This window comes from Lissotriton helveticus, chromosome 6 (assembly GCF_964261635.1).
Source record: "Lissotriton helveticus chromosome 6, aLisHel1.1, whole genome shotgun sequence".
Lineage (NCBI taxonomy): Eukaryota > Metazoa > Chordata > Amphibia > Caudata > Salamandridae > Lissotriton > Lissotriton helveticus.
In genome coordinates, this window is record NC_136067.1 from 1,074,789,480 (window position 1) to 1,074,812,359 (window position 22,880).

The window sequence follows — 22,880 nt, forward strand, 5'->3', positions numbered from 1 at the left end:
GGTTTCACATATCTCCATTTGGAGAATTCTGATATGATTTCAGAGTATCAACTACCTTGATAATTTACTAACACCCTATATTTTCCATACCAATGTGTGAGAACTTCGTTATCACTCATTTGCATTATTTCCTGATCAAATACACAAAGGATGGCAACGTATTCTTTTAAATTAACAATTAAAAACTCCTTACCGCCCAGTTTAAGGCACTAACTGAGGATCAGCATTCCCTGCTATAACTCTCCATATATGAATATATATATATATATATATATATATATATATATATATATATATATATATATATATATATATATATATATATATGTATATATATATATATATACACATTTACACATTTATAAAAAAATCAGTTCTCACACTTTAAGTACACAGCAGTCATATACTTTAAAGCACATAATGCATTACACTTTAATTTTAAACAAATGTTCTGTAGTATCTTTTTGAGGCTGGTGTAGAGGCAGGTGAAACACGCTGAGATGACACACACCATTACTATGGTTTAGAGAAAGCGTATGCGCATCACAGCATTTTCAGCACTGGAGATAAAATGATAATTTTGTAAAAAAGTGGAGATGATGAGAGGATGAGCCCAGGTGTCAGGATTGCAGAGCACGCACAGCACTTTGCAAGAATTTCAGGAAATAGTTGTGTTCAAAAATCTGAAAGAATAAAAGAATAAATACTTTGGTTAATTGAACTCTTATCAACAGAGTTGTCCTTTATAATTGTCACTCAAATCAAAATATTACTACTTCATATTTAGACTGTAACGGTTCACAAAAACATTTTTGCCTGGAACTATCATATGTCCTTGATGGTAAGCTAGCCAGTAATTGTTGGAAACAATTTTGGCCACTGTATTACGAAAGCAGATTTGTGAAAGTCGTAACCTCTGACAAAAATGTGTCTGTATGTTTGCTGTGTTTCAAACTGTGTGTTGGTGATCTGCTATGTTGTTGTGCTGCATTATTGCATATTGTTGTTTTTGTGTTGTTCTTTGAGGAGTTCTGTTGTTTACTGTAGAAAAGTGAACCAGTGTTGCGCCATTTCCAACCAAAGGTAGCACATTACTCACTGTTCTGTTTAATGTGGTAAAATACCACTTTTCAACCTCTTCAGCTGTTTAAGACACCAATAAGCCCAGAACTGTGACAGAGACCTGTTTTAAATTAGCACTTCCAATGCTCACACAATGTTATACGGTAGTTACTCACTGGGCTGCATGTTAAAACAAGCATTTGCAATGCAAGCGGTCTCGCCTTTGGGACCTTATATGTATTTAGCTATGCAGCACATTAGCCTAGGTGCTGAGACATCCACTATTGTTTAACATGGAGGGAAAGTAAGAACCAAACTATGGAACACGCCAGCTATGGGAACACATAGAGAGAAACACTGCCTATCAGCGGGCAATTGTATTGTCCAAAGCTCTGTTTTTTAGATAAAATCAGCCCCATCGGTGGTCATATCACTGAAAATCCAAGATTTGAAAAATGTATTATTGCCTACGGTTGCATATGGAAGACAAGTTGCTATGGCCTGGAATATATTGAATGCTAAAGTGATTCTGGCATTTTACTGACCTCTGCTGGTCATTTTCTATCAAGATTTATGGTGTGTATCTGACTTACTCTGGCTAGGATTGTGGTTCCTGCTTGAATCAGGTGAATTCCTCTGCCAACCAGAAACACAATTTCCAACAGGAGCCCTTTGAGTGCGGAGATTAAAAACAACTTACTTACTTCCCTAAACCTGCCGAAATTATCAGTGACACAAGTACCTCCCTAATTATAGTACGGTGGATGTTTAACCTGTGGCATTCTTGATCCTTTGGCTTCCCTTTACTCAAGTGTTGAAATAGTCAATTATTCCTTCCAGAAGAAGTGCCATATATGACCTGAACAATCCACAGTAAAAGTGCCAACAGTTTGGGTGGATATAAAGAAAACTGGGTTATGTCGTTATCCCCATAGGCGGAATACAAAAACATAAAGCCGTAACCCAACAGTCACTTTACATTTGTATTATATTTTAGATGCATTCATATTTAAATTTGGCAAACTGGTGGAATTAATTATGCCTAGCGCTACTGTATTAACTATCATGTATTACATTAGGCCAGGAAATCAGCTCTGTACAACTTCCACGTTCACGGTGTGTTCGATAGCCAAAACTCTTGCATACAAAGATATACATACATACGTACATTGTTAGAAGCTTTTCCACAACTAAGGCTGCAATTAGGCCTGCCTCTCCCTCGGATGAGTGGATTGGGAACCTAGCCTATTTCTTTTACACTAAGATAGGGTCTATACAAGCTTTGTTCAATGATCCAGACTTGACAGATGGGTGGACCCCTTTACGGGCTGTCCCCCAGTGTCGGGAAGATGGCCGCTCCCTCTCCATCTTTCCGCCTATGCCTTAGAGAAATCTCTAGCAATATTAAAGGGATTGAAATCAGGTTCGCCTGTAGAGCCTTGCCCGGCCAAATTTTGACTTCTATGGCAGAGATTTTGAACCCTACTGTTAATCGTGTGTTGAATACTTCTCTTCTTAGTGGACGGGTCTCAGCCGGATGGAAGTGTGCGAAAATAATTCCATTATTAAAATAACCGACGCCGGATCCTATGGTCTTTACTAACTATAGGCCTATTTCTCTTCTGTCTTTTTTTGCGAAAACAGTTGAAAAATACGCAATTTTGCAGAGGCTAATAATCTGTTTCACCCTAGCCAGTCCGGTTTCAGGCAGAATTTTAGTACTGAGACAGCATTATTGGAGGTATCTGAATCCATCAAAGAGACCTTGGACATAGGTGGCAAAGCGGGTTTGGTCCTCTTGGACCTATCCGCTGCATTTGACACTGTGTCCCATGGTCACCTCCTGTAGCAGGGGTTCCGTTCTCCTACAGAACTGTGCATAGAGATTTGGAACCTCAGTGAATTAGGGTGTCCCAAAACTCACCTCAGTACCCAAAATCCCCTTTCCGAGCTAGCTACAGTGTCTCATTGGTCCTTACGAACTCCCCATGTTTAGACAAACCAGAACATGAACTTAGAATACCTCAGGTCACGTGGAACACATGAACACTCTTTCGTTATGTAATCATTTCAAACCAGAACGTGGAGTAAATGAGGACGCGTGCACATTTGAAATATTTATTTACTAATGCAGTGTTCTCAAACGCAGTATCTTAGATAATACAAGCAAACATATTATAAGAAGCGAAGTTATCAGCATAGTTACTAGTCCATAGAATGCAAAAGGTGACAGCATGCTAAAATGCTGAAATGAATAGGGGTTAACAACACCTAATTTTCACCCTCCCTATCTAGTATATTATATTATATCTAAGAAGGTCTCTTTGGGTTTTAGCAGGGCGACCCCATACCTCAAGATCCTAGTGGTAGGGGATCACATCATCTTCCACCAGCTCTCTGCATACGAAGCCCCATCAAGTGTGTGTCGTGTGCTCTGTGTGGCGCCATATCAATCGTGCCTAAAGCCAGAACTTGGCTGCTTGCATGTATGTTATGTCTAGGAAGGTGCGAAGATCAGACCTCACAACAACACTGTGTTGAGTTATCCTTGAAGGTTTCAGCACTCACTGTACAGACACAGTTTACCAAGCAAAGCTGATATCAGAGCAATAACATATGATTCTCGTGTAAATCACAACGCTCTACTAGGCTGAAAGCTAAAACAACAATTATGTGTCGTGTGCAGAAGCAGCAAAAGGTAAAATGGCGTTTAAACATTTAATAAGCTCATGCTAACTTAACACAGTATATAGGTAATAAGTATCTATATGACACTCCTGCAGAGACTGAGGGAATGTGGGCTTGAGGGCACGGTATTGAAGAGGTTTACTTCCTTTTTAGAGGGCAGAAACCAGGAGATTTGGGCACCCCCCTTTTCTGCCAGGGTTCCGACTTTGAGTGTGGGTGTGCCACAGGGCTCTATTTTGAGCCCTGTACTCTTTAACCTATACATGGCCCCACTAGCATCATTGGCGGAAGATAATGAGGTCTCGATAATATCATACGCCGATGACACCGAATTGCTGTTCACATGCAGGAAGGGTGAGGAATTCAATGGGGAGAAGATCAATAACTTTTGCCTGGTTTAAACATAACCATTTGAAATGTGACACAGACAAATCTGAAATCATCTTCTTTGGCTCCCCCCCCCCCCCCCCAGCTGGATGTCTGGAAATAATGATGGCCCTAAGATATGTCGCCTCCCCAGTCCGCGGTTAGGACTGTTATAAACTTGGGTGTAAAAATGGATGATGCCCGCTCCATGGCACCTCAGATTCAGTCGTCAATCGGAACATGTTTTGATCTGCTGAAGAAGCTCAGGAGGTTTTTTTTTCTACTACAGATCGAACACAGAAAAATGGTTATTCAAGTACTTATTATCTCAAGGCTGGACTATGCCAACGTCCTATATCTGGGCCTTCCGGAGTTCTTACTTAATAAACTGCAGGTGGTGCAGAACGCAGCAGCCAGGGCCGTCTTGAGCCTAGGACCTAGAGACCGGATCTCTCGCCATCTTAAAAATTAGCATTGGCTACCGGCACGCAGTAGAATCCGCTTTAAAGCTCTGGTCTTCACTTTTAAGGCCCTGCATGGTATAGGTGCACATTATATCTCTAGGAGAGTCTCTTTTTATGTACCTGGCAGATCTTTCAGATCAGCCGATCAACATCTTATGGTCACCTCTAAACATCTTAGAGCCCGCAAAGGTGGTCGCTCCTTTCAAGTGCTAGTGGCTTGACTGTGGAATAAGCTGCCTCTCTCACTTAGACAGGTCGCTAATCTGCTTGCTTTTCGGAAACAACTGAAAACCTGACTGTTTCAGCAAATAAACTAATATTTACGTTGTCTATCTGGTTTTCTTTTTTCTCTCTTCCTTGGTCTCCGCCTGCTCTGGGCCTTCCTCTGTCTTAAGCGCCAGGACACTCTTTTGAGTAGCTGCGCGCTTTAGAAATCCTTTTTAACATAACATAACATAACAAAGTGACAAGTAGAAACTCCACTGCTGAAAAAAATCAAATTTGGTTCCTATTAGCTATTTAAATCACTTATGCATGGCGAAACAGAGTACAAACAACAAGTTCAACTGTAGGGCAACCTGAAACACATTCTCTTATTTTACCAACAATTGAGATTTGGTCCAGTACAGGCATGATTTCAGCACTACTAAATATCAAGCACCATCTTTGTCAATTAACAGTTGTTTTACAACAATTCAAGATCCACCAACATCACCTGTGGAGTTCACCAGGTTTCAGCACTGTCAATGTTGCTGTTAAACAGCTACATGGCTCTTTTTACCAGGATCCTCCTAGGCTCCTTTGACATAGGATGCCACATGTATGCAGATGATACTCAGACACATTTTAAGCTTGATGGCAACTGTGGTGAAATGCTTAAAACGTTAGCATTTTCCATCTTTGGTTTATTGGCGAATGCAGACAAATTGGCTATGCCTGAATGGCAAGAAAACCTTATCTGACTTCTTGGAATAGCTGTTCCATGGCTCCTGGCTTTCATTGGGCCTTAGTCCATTGGTATTCCCCTCAGCCAGTGAGTGGATTAAGCATGCAGCTTAGGTGCGTTGTTTGTGTAAAACACGTATAGTAGTATATAATTTTTTTAGGAGTTGAATATGCTAATCTGTTAGAGAAGGGATGAAATAATAATCTGACAGCATTTTCTTTTTACATGCCATTTGTTTGGCTAAAGTAGAGGACTCTGTCATGTGTTACTTTCATTTTTGGATGCTTTTCATTCCAAATAAATGCTGTCTCCTTATCTGTCTCCCTCCACTTGTACCTACTAAGGACTATCTATGATTCCTTCTCTTGACCTAGAACCACCATTATCCTCTCTGGAATAATCTCCACCAGTAAATACTGCATCAGCTTTTACACAGGCCTCCAAAAAGAACAAACTCCACACTCCTACGGGCTCAGAACCACATTGCCTGTTTTCTGTTTGGCTTGATTTGCTACGATCACATCTAACCAGCGCTATGGACCCTCGCATTGGTTTTTAGTGGAAGAGAGTGTATGTTAAATCTTTGTGTCTTATTCACAAAGCACTCCATGTTAGCTCACTAGGCAGTTTGTCTAAGTTGTTCATTCACTCCCTTCCATTCAAAAGACTGTTATCTGCCACTCATATCCTATTGTTCATCGGACCATACCACTGCAAGAAGGGTGGGGTAGGATGTTCATGTGCATGGATCTGTCCTATGGTACTCCCTCCCACATTATTTAAGGATTCAAACCAACTTCCTGCGATTTAGAAGGCAGCTAAAAACTCACTTATTCAGGCAATCATATGGTTAACCTTCCCAGTGCTCTTTGCCTTAGCTCCTTATCTCAAAAATGCTGATTACAGTCCTAAACCCATTTCTTTTAAGCAAGCACTCCTGGTTTAACTTCCATGCTCTTGATTCTTCTCCAAATCGTTCTCATCTGTTGTCAGTGTGCAAGGTTACAGATCCTTGCTATCACCTTAAGTTTACTGACCCGTCTCTTAACTATTATTCCTAATGCAAGGTACTATGAGGCTACCTTTGTGGGCTTAAGGGATTTAGATGCCTTGCTTTTCTAACGACTTAAACTAAAAGGTTGTTAACAAATGATTGTAATTATATAGGTGGTGTAGAATGAGAAATGCACTCATTCAAACTGGGCTAAGATCCGAGTGGACTAAGTTCCCAAAATATCAGTGAACAGCTTATTGGAGCGGCTACAAGATTCAGAATATTATTTAGACAGACAACTTCTCATTAAAGTGATCTGAACCTTTTGCAGCAATTGAACTTCGAGAGATTGTACCCAACTTTCTAATATGGAGTCTTATGCTCAGACTTTCATGATTATGCTTGGAGAAGGAAGGCAAAATATGTAAATCTTAAGGTAAAACCTGTGACACTGACAGTGGAAGTTACTGACAGTCTGCATGCATCTTCTAAATTCAAAAAGCCCTCCCAAAATTCAGCTACATTTTTAAAATAATCTGTTCAAGCATATCTGTAAGGTCTGTCAGAACAGGAAAGAATAACAGTATTCGGACCGTCAGAGTTCTGAAAGCGATCTGTGCCAAATTCATTCTGGAACAAAAATGATGATACATTCCTCAGGACAGCATACAATTTCCCCAATGTTTACTGCTTGATGGCATGAAGGAATAACACTTCAGCAACTTTTTGACCACGAACAGTGTGTAGAAAACCTTCAAACCAATTCTCAGTGAGAGTTAGTAGTAATGACCAGTTTTATTTTATTTATTTGTAGAATCTATGGGTAGAGATGGAGTTTGTGTTTTGTAAAAAAATACACCCCAAAACCTTTAAACAGTAAATTGTCTGGCAAGGAAATACTTAACCTTGGAAAGTAAATGTAAATGTATTAACATTATTATATATGAAAAGTTTAAAAGTATGATATAAAGAGGGTATTCCGTTAAACTATGTTTCATTGGGTGCCTTCATAACAAAGACCTAGGAATAACCTACTTTAGAGTATGGATCCTAAATAATTACTGCAGAAAATATTGATTGGCCATAATATTGTGGAACAAAATACCAAGGGCAAAGACATTAATTTTTAATACAATGACACTGATATTTATAATATTGTTTACTACAATATTATGAAGTGTAATATAATTCGTACCTGGCTTTTGTATATGATTGTTATAATTTAATACTGAGATATATGTTGTTATATTTCATTAGTATATTATGTATTATTTAATTATATTATTTAATAGGAATTATAGAAATGTGTGTTGCGCTATTGTTTTTATCATTTATTAATAATGAATCTACAAAGGTCTTTTCATTATAGATAGATAGATAGATAGATAGATAGACAGATAGACAGATAGACAGATAGACAGATAGACAGATAGACAGATAGACAGATAGATAGATAGATAGATAGATAGATAGATAGATAGATAGATAGATAGATAGATAGATAGATAGATAGATAGATAGATAGATAGATAGATAGATAGATAGATAGATAGATAGATAGATAGATAGATAGATAGAGTTAGAAATTGGGTTTCTGTTCGGCAAAGGCATGTACCTTGTCCAATCAGGAACCACATTCCTAGTCAGGGTAAGTCACAAACATACCCTTGATCAACCTGTACTCACCTTCTGGTAGCTAGAATAATAGAGCTTAATTTTATTAATGAAACAAGACCAAACAACAAGAATCCAATACTTATATCTTGGCATATGATTTTTTTTAGACTAAACGGAAAAATAGCGCTAAGTAGCAATAGGTGCTTATTTAGCATATCTGGTTGTGCCGGACAAGGATAAAGTCAAAAGTTCAGGCTGACTGCGATGGAGCTCGGGCAGATACAGGGACCTGTTTAGGCCCACAGAACAAATGTACCTTGATCCAGGTTGTGTCAATGTCAAATGTCAAAGAAGGTGTGAGGTACAGCTGAAGCGATGCGTCAGAGTCGATCCCCGCAATGGCGGCGATGCGCTGGTTCTGGTTTGCACAATATCAGTGATGCATCATCTCAGATGAGCACCGGGGCTGTGATGCAGAGTACTCTGCATCGTTCTTGAGGCTATCATTGACAGAGACGTAAAGCTCTCTAGTAGAGCATCATGCAGTGCTGGTTCTAAATGCAATGCTTCAGGTCGATTCACGCAGCAGAGGCGAGGCACCGGTTCTGGTCACCCAACAGTGGCAATGTACCAGTTCCGATACAAGCAATAGCACCAGTTCTGGAGATGATGCATAGGTTTCATTGAAGCAGGCACCTTAGGCCGAACTTCCAAAAGTCCAGGACTCGGGGGGCACTACTTAGCAGGGCAGACACGCAGATGGTAGAGTCCAGGTGCCACAGCAGAAGAGTTTGAAGTCTTTTTATGTCCCTGACACTTCAGATCAAGAGGCAAGCCATTGGAGTCACTCTGGGTTCAAGTGAGGCAGGTCCAGTCCTTCTCAACTAGGCAGGGGAGCAGCAGGCAGAAGACTGCACAGCACAGCAATACAGGAGTCCAGAAAAACAGCAGTACAGCATAGTGGCATTCTGTTAGCAGCCCAGTCCTTCTTCCTGGCAGAGTCTTCACAGGTCCAGAAGTGTGCTGAAGTAATAGTGCCAGAGGTCCAGTGCTTACACCCAGTTATGCTTTTAAAGTAGTAGAGATTTCACAGAATGGTCCTTGAAGTACACAGAGGTCCTCCCTTCCTGCACTGGCTCCAGAATCACTAAAGGGGAATATGTAGCCATTTGTGTGTGGACAGGACACAGCCTATTTATGTGGAAGTGTCGGGCTGTGCCCAGCTCCTTACTCCCATCTCCTAGGATGGCTCACCGAGGCACACCTAAGCTCCCTTTGTGTGTGACTGCCTAGAGGGAATACACAAAGTCCAGCTGTGACCCACCCCAGACAAAACAGAGACAGGCAGCAGGCACCAAAGAGCTAAAGTAAGAAAATGCCAACTTTCTAAAAGTGTAATTTTCAGACTGGCAATTTAAAATATGATTTTACCATAATTTGGGTTTTTAAATTGTAAATCCAGACACTGCAAACTCGAAAATTATATCTTTTCACAATTGGAAATTACACTTGAAAAATAAAATAAGGTACTCCCAATGTTACCCTATGAGAGAGATAGACCTTGCAGAAGTAAAAGACGAATTTGAGAGTGTTTCATTACTAGGACATGCAAAATTTAAAAGTACATGTCCTACATTTTGAATAGATTTCACTCTGTCCTCTGGGTTATCTAGGGCCTACCTTAGGGGTGACTTATATGTATCAAAAGGGAAGATAAAGCATGACAAGAAGTTGTCTTGCCAGGTCGAAATGGCAGCTTAAACTGCACACACAGGCCCTGAAAAGGCAGGCCTGAAGCATGGTTAGAGGGCTACTGAAGTGGGTGGCACAATAAGTGCTGCAGCCCCACTAGTAGCATTCAATCTAGAGGACCAGGGCACATGTAGTGCACTTTACTAGGGACTAAGTTATAAGTAAATTAAATTTGCCAGTTGGGGATGGGCCAATATTACCATGTTTAGTGGAGAGAACACAAACTCTGGTTAGCAGTAACAAAGTCAACAGAGTCCTACACGCAGCAAAAATTAGGTCAGAAAAAGTGGAGGAGGTAGGCAAAAAGGTGAGGGGAAGATCACCCAAAGACAGTCCTATCTATATACATATCAATATATAAAAGCTCCAAGGTGCCCACAGGCAAGTATGCACTCATCCAGCAGCCCTATTTCAAACGGGTAAAAGACATCCCTGCATGCCGGTCACAGCTTCTCATGTCTCGATCAAAAGCCTGACGCGTTTCTGAGCCTACGCTCGTCTTCAGAGGCTCGACTTGAGTTTCGGGCGCTTTGACACTCCCACTCTTTAAACAATTAACCGCCCTCAGATGGGCGGACTCCTATGAGTTTGACCGCATTGCTTTGTGGGGCTGGTAGTCCGTGTCTCTTCCCTGTATGTGTGCGTCTTCTGCCATTTCATAGCCCTGGAAGGGCCCCGGGATGCAGGTCTCCATCAATCCCTTGGCTGCTGCTTCACAAAGGAGGCTCGGCGAATTCCTGCACCGTGACCCCCATGGTTTTTGGAGGGGGTGCACACCTTCGCGGCTGGACTGCCGCGTGTAAAGAAAAGCTCCAAGGTGCCCACAGGCAAGGATGCACTCAACCAGCAGCCCTATTTCAAACGGGTAAAAGACATCCCCGGCATGCAGGGATGTCTTTTATCGTTTGAAATAGGGCTGCTGGATGAGTGCATCCTTGCCTGTGGGCACCTTGGAGCTTTTATATATCTATAAAATACGAGAACTGCATATAATAATTCTCACAAAAATAACTTGAAGCTAAAATCACCAAGTAATGTCAGCCCACTGGAGGGCTAGAATTTGTGAACAGAAAGGGATGAAAATGTGCCGTGCAGTCCCTAGCCATGTCACCTTTGTTTCTAAAAAATGGTTTGAGTAATGCAGAAAAGGTGCTAAAAATGTGTTTAAATGAAAATGCTAAAACATAACATTTATTGAATGATTATGAACAGCAAGGCAAGAGGGAACCATATCATAAATCATTGGTTTTGATTTTGTTTTAATTTGACTTTCATTTTAGATTTGGACTACATATCCCAGAATCCCATTGTGAAAAGATAATACATGAATACCATCATGTGACCGAGGTGGGTGGGAACTCCCATTTTAAAATACAACCAGCAAACAGTGTTTGATACAACCGTGATCAAGTTAGTGGGGAGCTAACGAAACGCGTTGGTTTTTGTGCTGTGAATAAGCTGTAATGGATTTAAGAATAAATGAAGTTGTCTCATACAATCTTGAGTGGCTGGAGTGGCGGCTTCAATTGTTTCCCAGTGGATTTTGCGTTCTTTGGGGGACCGAGTTGGAATATTAAGCGGTTTTGGTTCCACCGCATGAAGCTACGCACCTGCAGGAAGCGCCGAATACGGAGGGAGACCTGAACCGATAATTGTTGAACATATCTATAAATCTATATATCTATCAAGTCACTTTCTCCTCCGTTACGCGGAGGGGCGGGACTCAGTCACACCTGCAGAACGCTGCATAAAAAACCCTGCGGCTTTCATCTCCCACCTACCAGCACCAAGCCATGAGTAAGGGAGAACAATTTCCAGAAACGCGTAGGCACAGACGGTGCAAAATTTGCTCGAAAGAACATGTAGCTCTGCTGCTGCAGTCCTGCCATTAAAAGGAAGAAACTAACGAAGTGTGGGTGTCCTCATTTGCAGAGAGCAACTATTTAGAATATATATATATATATATATATATATATATATATATATATATATATATATATATATATATATATTACCTACTGGCAGTTGGCAGTTATAGTTAGGACCTAGTTTCCATAGGAAAACCGTTTTTTGTTTTCTCAATATCTTTGGCACCGGTTGACGAATCATCGGGACATTTACAAAACTAGTGGCCCGCTCCGGTCAGCTCCTGTTTTAAAAGTTTTGGGGTGATTTAAAAAGGGGCTTAGAAAAAAGGGGGGTCCCAAAATGTGTTTTCCCCATGTTATTTTCCATGGGAAATTTTAGACATGGCTACAGCCCAAATTGCTGAACGGAATTACACCAAATTTGGCAAAAAGGTACCCCTTGGTTCAGAAAGAGCCTTTTTAGGTCTCGGGCCTAGCCTACACACTGTGTAAGCAGTGTGGACGTAGCCCAGAGTCCTGTTTCAGGGGTTTGGAAACTGGACATTGGATTCCCCAACGCTCGTGCCCTTGTGGAATCCAAGGTTCAATTTCATTGGCCTTTGCGTGCGTTTAGTTTTAAAACAGAACACACAATAGGCCATGGGCGGTCGCGTAACTCTGCCCATGGCCTATTGGTGTCTGTTACGCGCACCAAAGGCCATATATCTTCAATTAACTCGGCCGTCAGGGGCAGAGATAATTGAAGACAAATGCTTGCAATGGCGCGCGCGCACGCACCACTCCCAGCTTTTCTTTTTTTCTTTTTCTTTTTTTAACAATAGCGATCGCAGAAGCGATCGCTTTCAGTGCTGCTTCTATGTTTTTGCATCCATTTCACAGCACGTGATTGACTATACTTCTCAGTTAGTTCTAGCTGTAGGCGGGTGAGTCTAGGAAACGGCAGCCGGAGAACACAAAGGCAGGAGTGGCATTGAACAGAAGTGTGGGACTGTGAAAGCTGCTATACCAGCAACGTGTCTCCCTGTTATGGTACATCCATCATTCTCTGTTTGATCATTTGCGGCTTTCATCTCCCACCTACCAGCACCAAGCCATGACTAAGGGAGAACAATTTCCAGAAACGCGTAGGCACAGACAGTGCAAAATTTGCTTGAAAGAACATGTAGCTCTGCTACTGCTGTCCTGCCATTAAAAGGAAGAAACTAACGAAGCATGGGTGTCCTCATTTGCAGAGCGCAACTATTTAGAATATTTTGTGGCCGGCTCGGGTCACGAGGACTACCCCCCCGCTCCTGGCGGTTCCGTGTGTTTCAGTGTGAACACAACAAAACGGAGCAACGTGCCTGGCAGCAACCAGCGAAAAAAAGCAGCCGATCTGGGTGTATCCGGAGAATAACCCGAGGGTAAAGAATGATTGGAGGGGAGCGAAGAAAGCGGCATCCACTATGGACCACAGTTAGTGCTGGGTACTACATTGACCACAGTGCTTCACTGCTGCCACGCCCGGAGGGGCGGGACTCAGTCACACCTGCATAACGCTGCATAAAAAACCCTGCGGCTTTCATCTCCCACCTACCAGCACCAAGCCATGACTAAGGGAGAACAATTTCCAGAAACGCGTAGGCACAGACGGTGCAAAATTTGCTCGAAAGAACATGTAGCTCTGCTGCTGCATTACTGCCATTAAAAGGAAGAAACTAACGAAGCGTGGGTGTCCTCATTTGCAGAGCGCAACTATTTAGAATATCTATATATATATATATATATATATATATATATATATATATATATATATATATATATATATATTACCTACTGGCAGTTGCCAGTAGGCAGTTATAGTTAGGACCTAGTTTCCATAGGAAAACCGTTTTTTGTTTTCTCAATATCTTTGGCACCGGTTGACGAATCTTCGGGACATTTACAAAACTAGTGGCCCGCTCCGGTCAGCTCCTGTTTTAAAAGTTTTGGGGTGATTCGAAAAGCGGGGGCTTAGAAAAAAGGGGGGTCCCAAAATGTGTTTTCCCCATGTTATTTTCCATGGGAAATTTTAGACATGGCTACAGCCCAAATTGCTGAACGGAATTACACCAAATTTGGAAAAAAGGTACCCCTTGGTTCAGAAAGAGCCTTTTTAGGTCTCGGGCCTAGCCTACACACTGTGTAAGCAGTGTGGGCGTAGCCCAGAGTCCTGTTTCGGGGGTTTGGAAACTGGACATTGGATTCCATAATGCTCGTGCCCTTGTGGAATCCAAGGTCCAATTTCATTGGCCTTTGCGTGCGTTTAGTTTTAAAACAGAACACACAATAGGCCATGGGCGATCGCGTGGCCCATGGCCTATTGGTGTCTGTTACGCGCACCAAAGGCCATATATCTTCAATTATCTCGGCCGTCAGGGCAGAGATAATTGAAGACAAATGCTTGCAATGGCGCGCGCGCGCGCACCACTCCCGGCTTTTCTTTTTTTCTTTTTCTTTTTTTAACATACTGCTTCTATGTTTTTGCATCAATTTCACGGTACGTGATTGACTATACTTCTCAGTTAGTTCTAGCTGTAGGCGGGTGAGTCTAGGAAACGGCAGCCGGAGAACACAAAGGCAGGAGTGGCATTGAACAGAAGTGTGGGACTGTGAAAGCTGCTATATCAGCAACGTGTCTCCTTGTTATGGTACATCCATCATTGTCTGTTTGATCATTTGCATCCCTTGGTAACGCTACCCTACTGTGTCGAGAGGTACGTTGCTTGTTGCTGTCTCACCCTCCTATTGTTTTGATTCATTATCTCCCAAGGATCATCTGTTTGCATATTGCCAAAGTTCTGTGTAATTTATGTACCAACATAATTTTCCTGTTGTCATGCCACTCCATTCAATGGTACCTATTTATTGCGACATTTACTGCTTCACAACTGTAATTTTGAGCAGTTTGACCTCAGGTGCCTTCACCCTCCTGTAAGAGGTGAGTGCTCCCCCTGCAACCCTAGGCTGATTTGCTTGACTTTTTAACCTTCTGCACTCAGTATGCGTTAACAGTTCGCTCCGACGGTGTTACTCATTTCTGCATTGACATTGTTGACCCGGGTCAGCATGGTTACCGCTCCCGGAGCCGGGCTGCTTAGTCTTTTTTCACTTCCCACCGTGTAGCAGGCATACCTCGTGGGAACGTGCACGCATCGTTTTGTTCAGGGCTTTAAAACAGCCTTGTCATTTCATCCCGTACTCGGAATGAGCGCGGATAAGGCTGTCGCAATCCGGACCACATAGCACTCCCAGGTATTTTAGCTTACTTTCAGTTAGTGATCTCGAAATTGTTTACATCACGCTTGCGAACCACAATTGGGTTTACAAGTTTTTTTAAAGTTGGGTCTTTCACTTTCATTTCTCCCCAGATGTAATACGGGTTGGCTGACCGGCATCGGCGGCTTTTTCGTGGAGTATTTAACATGAAGGAAGATTTGATTTCTTCCATCCTTAGTGAGTTTTTAATTTTACTATTATTTTCTTTAAGACCACCAGCAAGCACGATTGTGTTATTGCGGTTTCTCTTGTAACCACAGTGCAGAGTGAGTGCAGAGTGAGTGCAGAGTGAGTGTGAGTGCAGAGTGAGGGTGAGTGCAGTGTGAGTGCGACTGCAGAGTGACTGCAGAGTGAGTATGACTGCAGAGTGAGTGTGACTGCAAAGTGAGTGTGACTGCAGAGTGACTGCAGGGTGAGTGTGACTGCAGAGTGACTGCAGAGTGAGTGTGACTGCAGAAGACCTCACACACCACACATACACCACACACACACCACACACACCACACTATCACCACCACACACTCACCACCACACACACCACCACACACTCACCACCACACACGCAACCACACACACAACCACACACACACACCACCAGCTGTCAGTGCACGCTTTCACCTGGCACAAACACCACCAGCCGTCAGTGCACGCTTTTACCGGGCACAAACACCACCAGCCGTCAGTGCAGGCTTTCACCAGGCACACAACACCAGACGTCAGTGCACGCTTTCACCAAACACACACACAACACCAGCCGTCAGTGCATGCTTTTACCAGGCACACACACCACCAGCCGTCAGTGCACGCTTTCACCAGGCACACATACCACCAGCCGTCTGTGCACGCTTTTACCAGGCACACACACCACCAGCCGTCAGTGCATGCTTCCACCAGGCACACACACCTCCAGCCAGCAGTGCATGCTTACACCAAGCACACACACCACCAGCCATCAGTGCACAATTTCTACAGGCACAGACACCACCAGCCATCAGTGCACACATCATTTGTTAACGCATCCACAATTAACTATTGTAGTAATCGCAGTATGGTGCACTTTACTTTTAAACATATTCATCTAAAGCGCAGCATGCCACCATTGCTCCAATTCCAATCCAACCCACATAATTCCACTACACACCACATGCATACACTCCATAACTCATGGCTAAAAGGCATTGCCATTTACAATGCCATTAGCTCTAACTCAAATAAATCTGAGACCTATTGCATTTCCAATGCTTGTTTTTAAATGGTGTAAATCCGTTCAGTAGTTCCAAAGAAATTTGAAAAAGAAAAGGTTTCGATATATAGGGACGTAGTGGAGTCGCGACTCCTCCCGAGCACAAGCTTCACTGTGATTGGCTGCCCACACTCCAAACCGAGTCACAAGAAAACAGTAAAACAAAGTTGGAAAATAAGAAAAGGGGGCTGGGTAGAAACAACCGGACCCCTAGGCCTGTTCAGGGGGTCCCAGATGACAGCCAACACTCCAAACCAGGAAGTGTAGGCAGCCATACCGAGTCACAAGAAAACAGTAAAACAAAGTTGGAAAACAAGAAAAGGGGGCTGGGTAGAGACACCCTGACCCCTAGGCCTGTTCAGGGGGTCCCACAAGGATCCCCACATCGAAAAAAAGCACATTTAAAATAAATAGTTGGCGAAATGCGCGATATGGCCACTAATTCTCCCACAATTAAAAAAAAAATGAAATGCTTCATTTAATTGAGGCCCTTGGGTGAGCCAGGTCCCGGGGCATTGCCCAAAAATATTAGTTGGGGCAGCCACAGGGACCACCACCTCCCGGGCTATGTTTATAATTTGTAGGAGGGCATGTGGCCCTCCCAAAGCCTCCCCGCCACCCCCAAAGCTTGTTTAATTTGTGGGGGGCCTCAAAGGGCCCCCCAAGCCCTGGGGACTGCCACCCCACGGGGCTTTTCTAAAATATTCACGGGGCAGACGGTCCCCCCATAGCCCCGGGGACCGCCAGCCCTGGGGCTTCCTTTTTTTATTAAACATTAAACCTGTGTGGGGGGGCTTGAGCCCCCCACACACCCCGGGACTGCCACCTCTCGGGGCACTAATTAGTAAATTTGGGGGTCTGTTATGGAGCCCGAGCCCCAGGAACCACCACCTCCCCGGGGCTGTGCACTAGTTCAGAGGGGGGCCCGCAGCCGCTCTCCAGGAGCTCTTGATGGCCCTGGGTACCACACCCCCCAAGGGCGGGCTCCTGCAGTGTCCCAGGGTGCCCACCCCAGGACACTGCTGTTTGCTATGGCAGGGTGGGAACGGTGCAGCTCCTGCCCTGTCATACCAAACTTGCTTTGGATTTTGGAAGCGAGAGCAGGGAAACCTGCTCTCTCTTCCAAAATCCAAAGCCGATTGCTTTTCCACTCGGGGAGCTGCATGTTAACTGCTCCCCGTGTGGAAAAGCAATGCAGTCTCCCGCAGGAGGCGGGGAGCTCGCAGGGACTGTGGGGGCATTAGGGTTCCCCCCTCAGTCCCTAACTATGAGGCCAAGGCCCAGGGGATGGGGTCCCCGGGGTGAAGATAAATTAATGAAAGTGGACGGTTTAAAAAAAATAATAATTGGAGTTGCGACCCGAGCGCGGTGCTCAGTGCAGACCCCTGGTTTGAACGAGAGGATGCGCGGGTCCCAGCGTGGACCCCTGGTGTGAACATGAGCGGTGCATGGCGCTCAGCACAGCCCCCTAGTGTGAACGTGATAGGTGCGTGGCTCTGAATCGCAATGGGTGCAAGACTCCCCGCAAAAATAATTACGATTTTTTTTATATAAAACTAGGTAATATGTTGGGTGAATGGCTGGCTCTAAAAAGAGACCTTGTGTTTATCTCTGAGGTAAGCAGAAACAGCTTTATTGGCATTTTTCTAGCTTTCTCAATCTGTGGACAAAATTGATTGGACAACTTCCATTTCTGTCTATGGCATATGTTAGAGTATACAAAGGCAGTCTGGGGGAAAAGCAACATCAATTCTGGAAAGGTGTCTTTTACTTTTTCTTGCCATGCTAAACGTTCCGATAGAGGTCACGCTAGTGGGGGAGTCTCTATTTTGCTTAACAATTGGATTAAATGGAACCAGAAGGTATTTTGCCATTCTTCAAATCTTTGTATATGCTTGAAGTTGGCTTGTTTGGGAGACCTTGGTAAGCCGATTTTTTTCATTGTGGCAAACCTGTATATCCCTCCCGGCAGAGATTATGATCATCTGTTGAGTACTTTCTTCTTATTCATTCTTGAAATAGCCATCAGGGAAGAATGTTCCCTTGTGCTAACTGTTGGAGACTTAAATGCCAAAATTTCCAACTCTGCTCTAGAGACTTACGCGAATATCGATAAAGAGGAAACTTGGCATATCCCTGAGATTCTTTTCCGGGAAAAAATAAAAACAGATAAACAGGGCTTCTCCTTTTTTGATAGTATTAGAAGCACAGACCTTGTTATCTTAAACGGATGAGTGCCCATTGAAAAAATAGCCCAATTTACCTTTCACTCCTGTCACATTCAGAGTCTTGTAGTTGTGTCTTATCAAATGTTTGGGGCCTGTGAAAACGTATGTGTCCTACCGACTGTATGGTGTGACCATAGTGTAGTGGCTAAGACAATGGCTTTTGCCCTTCTCGTATTGGATTCAGGGAATTTGAACCAGGGTAGGGTGGTCTATAATAAAGTAAATGGATGCTCTTTCTGGACGTTCAAAAATATTGTTGAAGTGAGCTCAATAGTTAAAGAGGCTCATGTAGAAAAGGAGGGTCTTGCTTACGCGAATATTATACAGCATTTTGAGGCCCAAATGGAAGAGATACGGAATCTAAGATCCAGATCTGCTGGTCCCAGTCTGCTTAAACAGGACAAGTCATTGTTGAAATTGTTAAACCAGAAAATTAATCACCTGGTCCGTAATCAACACATTCAATTTTCAATAGGTCAACAGCAGGAAATCAATCGCCTCAAGAGAATAAGAAGCCGCCGCAAACTTAGCGAGAAGAGAAGGGAGTTTGACACCAAATGGATTGGGCTGAGGGAAGGCTCAAGGGCCAAAGACTCAAGAAAGTACTGGCACTTGATTGCGGAATACTGTGACTCAAGGCAGAGGGCTTTACCCATACCAATTCCAGAGAAGGAGTGGGTGGATTATATCTCTTTATTATATAAAACAATGGCTCAGTAGCTCCAGTAGCGATACTCATGGAGGTGTCTTCTCTTCTGGTATATGGTCCCCCGTCAGGGGATGAGGTAGTAGCATTTATAAATAATGCCAGAACCTCTGGTGCACAGGGGCCAGATGGAATTTCGATTGCGTTAATTAAAAAGGAGTCAGCTGCATGGGGTTCTTTTCGGGCGCCATTGTTTAAACATTTTTTTCTAATGAGTAATATTCCGCCCTCTAAGAAAGGGAATATTATTGTCTCCTTGTATAAAAAGGGCCCGAGAACGACACCAGCTAGTTTTAGACAGATTGCTCTGTTGGATGCTTCGGGCAAGTTGTTTGCAAAAAGTATTTTAAGTCATCTGCAACAATGGGCCCATGATCAGAACATTTTACCTCCAGAGCAAGCTGGCTTTAGAAAGAATCATGGTACTCTGGACAGCATTGCGGTTGTCCATACCATTGTAGATATATATATGTCTTCCTGCGAAGCATGCCAGTTTAAACAGCATTTATTAACTTCTCCACAGCGTTTGACAAAGTTGATCGCCAAACGCTGTGGAGAAAGCTTGATCAACTTGGCATACCACAGCACCGCTTGGGTCTAGTCATAGAATTACACACAGATACTTGGTGTCAGGTACTGATGGGAGGTGCGCTGGGGCTGTCATGTAGGATTAAAACGTACAATGGGCTAAAGCAGGGTTGCGTGTTGGCCCCTTTATTGTTTTCTTTGTACATATCTGATCTACCCGCCACCTTGAATTCAGTGCGGGGGGATGCCCCCAATATTGGCACAATATCCGTTGGCTCTCTATTATATGCGTATGCCATTGCGGTCTTTGATTTAATGCCTATTGGTCTGCAGCGTTGTCTGGATGTTCTAACTAGTTATGCAGAAACCCACTTTTTGAAAATTAATATTGCTAAAAGCAAAATGTTGGTATTCCATAAGAAAGGTAATAGATTAGAGAATTTTTAAGTGGTCATTGGGGTCCGAAGAACTGGAGTTGGTGGATTCTTATTTATTTTTGGGTAAGGTCTTTTCGAAAACTGGGTGAGATCTCAACCTCATTAATCTCTGTGTTAGCAAGGCTGTCTCCCAGGCGGGAGCTTTAAATAGACTCTACAAAACTTGTGGGGAACGCCACTTTGGTCATGTTTTGTCAGTATTTAAGGTAAAAAAATTCCCACCTCATTAATATACGCTGTTGAGGTATTGGACACAAAACACTGGCTTTCTTTTGACAGGGCTGAAGTCGAATCATTAGTCAAATTTGCAACCTAAATTCTCAGGCTGCTGCACGTCTTACACCTGGAATTTGGTTCAGTTTCCTCATATGTTCTATCATGGGCTGCGGTTTTGAGATGGGGTAATTCTCTTTGTTGGGGGGAGGACGGCACTCTCAGGGCTGCTTTGAGATTGGAAATCTTTGATAAATTCAGAGAGCATGCAACTTGTTTAAGACCTTCGTTCAAGCAAATGACTCATTTGGGCTTACTTTGAATTTAAATTCCCCCATGTTAAAAACTGCATTAAAGTTGTTTATAAAGAAGTTTGCACCATCTATCAGCTTGGCTAGAGATATCGATTTGAGGCAGTCCAAGCCTCGTAATGAGCTGGTTTGTGGTAGTGCATTGGGGAATAGACCTCAGCCCTATTTAACATGGAACCTTCCTCATGGAATCAGAAGGCTAATCCTTTCATTAAGAATTAATTTGTTGCCCTTAAGAAATATTACCGGTTTTTGGAACAAAATTCCTAGTGAGGAGAGAATCTGTGAAATGTGCCAATTGCAAATTCAAGATTTTAATCATGTGTTATTTGTGTGCACGAAGCTACAAAGGGCCAGGCATATGTTTTTAAGACCTGTTTATATCAAATATAATATCTGTTAGACCTGACACCTTTGGCGTGGTTTTTCCCCCATCTTTTTGCCTCTGACTCATGTATTCTTGATGCTGTGCTCTATTTCGTTTTTGCTGGTTTAGATGCTTTGGACACTATGCCACTGCTGATCAGTGCCAGAGTGTAAGTGCTCCCTCTGTAAATTGTCATATTGATTGGGTATACCTGATTGGCATATTTGTTTCACCATGAAGTCCCTAGTAAAGTGCACTGTGTGTGCCAGGGCTGGTGATGACAGATGCTACTAGTGGGCCTGCAGGGCAGATTGCGCCACCCACATGAGTAGCCCTAAAATGGTGTCTCAGGCCTGCCAGCGCAGGGCCTGTGTGCAGTCAGTAACTGCCATGTCCGCCTGGCCAGTGTCCCCACTGGCTGGGCCTAACCCTTCCCTGTCTGTGTACATCAGTCACCCCTATGGAAGGCTCAAGGTACCCCCTGGGCAGGGTGCAGTGTATGGATAAGGTAGAGCATGTACTAGTGCTAGTCACATGTTCTGGTAGTGAGCGGCAGCCATTTTGTGTGCTCACTGCTGTAAGGCTATCTTGCTCCATAGAGTAACATGGGGGAGGCTGGTCCCAATGGATACCAGCCTATCTTCCCATAGGAACAAGATGGGACATAAGTGAATGATATCCCTGAACTCAGAATTTGATAACACATCTTTTAGTGAAGGTTGTTTTTAAATTCTGTGTTTGAGAATAGTACTTTTAGAAAGTGGCTGTCTCTTGTCTAACCTTTCTGTGTGCCTGGGCCTGCTTGTGGATTGACTGTCTGGCCTGAGTGTGACAGGGGCTGCAGGGGCTGCAGAGCCCCCAGGGGATTGTCTGAGTCAGCCCGTGGATGAAAGGCAGCATCTGCTGCCAGGGAAGTGGGAGGAGATCACACCTGATAGTGACAGGGCTGTGCCTGCCTGACCACAATGCTGGCTCCAACCCCCTGCTGGGCGACTGTCACCTCTGTCCCTGATACTGAGAGGAAGAAGGAAGCCAGGAAACCCCCAGTGCCTCAGCAACACCCAGAACTGGTTTAGACCGGGCTCAGGGCCCACTTGCACAAAGACTTCAAAGGACTTCAAAGACTTTTTGGATGCCTGGTCTTCACCTTGGGGATGCCCAGTAGGGGTTATCTCGCAGGGAAAGCCAGGACGGGTACCCAAAGCAAGCGCTAAGAGACCTGTCGGTGATTTGGCGCTATATAAATCGAAATTAACATAACATAACATAACATATAAGAGAAGGACCCCTGACAACAGAAAATTAGATTCTACAATCAAGAGGAACCTCTGCCAGAAGAAGGACTGCTGAAGGAACTGATGGAAGATTGCCTTGCTGTGTGCTCTAAGGGCTGACCTATCTTGCTATCCAACTGAAGGAGAGGAGAAGAAAGGGACTTTGCTGTGTGCTGTGACCCTGCCTGCTTGAAACTGCCAAGACTTTGCTGTGTGCTGTGTCTTCCACTTGAATCTCCAAGGGCCTGAGAAGAGCTGGCCCCCTGTCTGCAACCCAGGGACATAAAGGTTGCCCAAGGACTACAAAACTCTGCTGTGCCCCCTGAAGCTGCTGTGTGTTGGGGAGATCGTGAAACACTGTTGTTTGGCTGTGTAGCGCACTGGCTGCTCTCTAATCCGAGTGAGGGCACCGCGCTGACCCAGCCTGCCGTGTGGCCGAGATCGACGTGTTCATCGACACGTGTGGGGTGAAGATCTGAGGTTTGTGGGCCTTCCCAGTGCAAGACGCACTGAAAACAA

The 22,880-nt window shown here is 43.7% G+C and overlaps 1 protein-coding gene across 1 annotated transcript in view; it reads right to left on the minus strand.

The window, feature by feature from the left end:
* Positions 1–404: 404 nt before the first annotated feature.
* The window catches only part of THBS2 (thrombospondin 2), a 647,479-nt gene continuing 625,003 nt past the window's right edge, over positions 405–22,880 (minus strand). Inside the window, exon 22 of the mRNA XM_078648724.1 lies at positions 405–683. Within this exon, the coding sequence (XP_078504850.1) occupies positions 676–683 (8 nt within the window). The 3' untranslated portion in view covers positions 405–675. The remainder of the gene's footprint in view (positions 684–22,880) is intronic.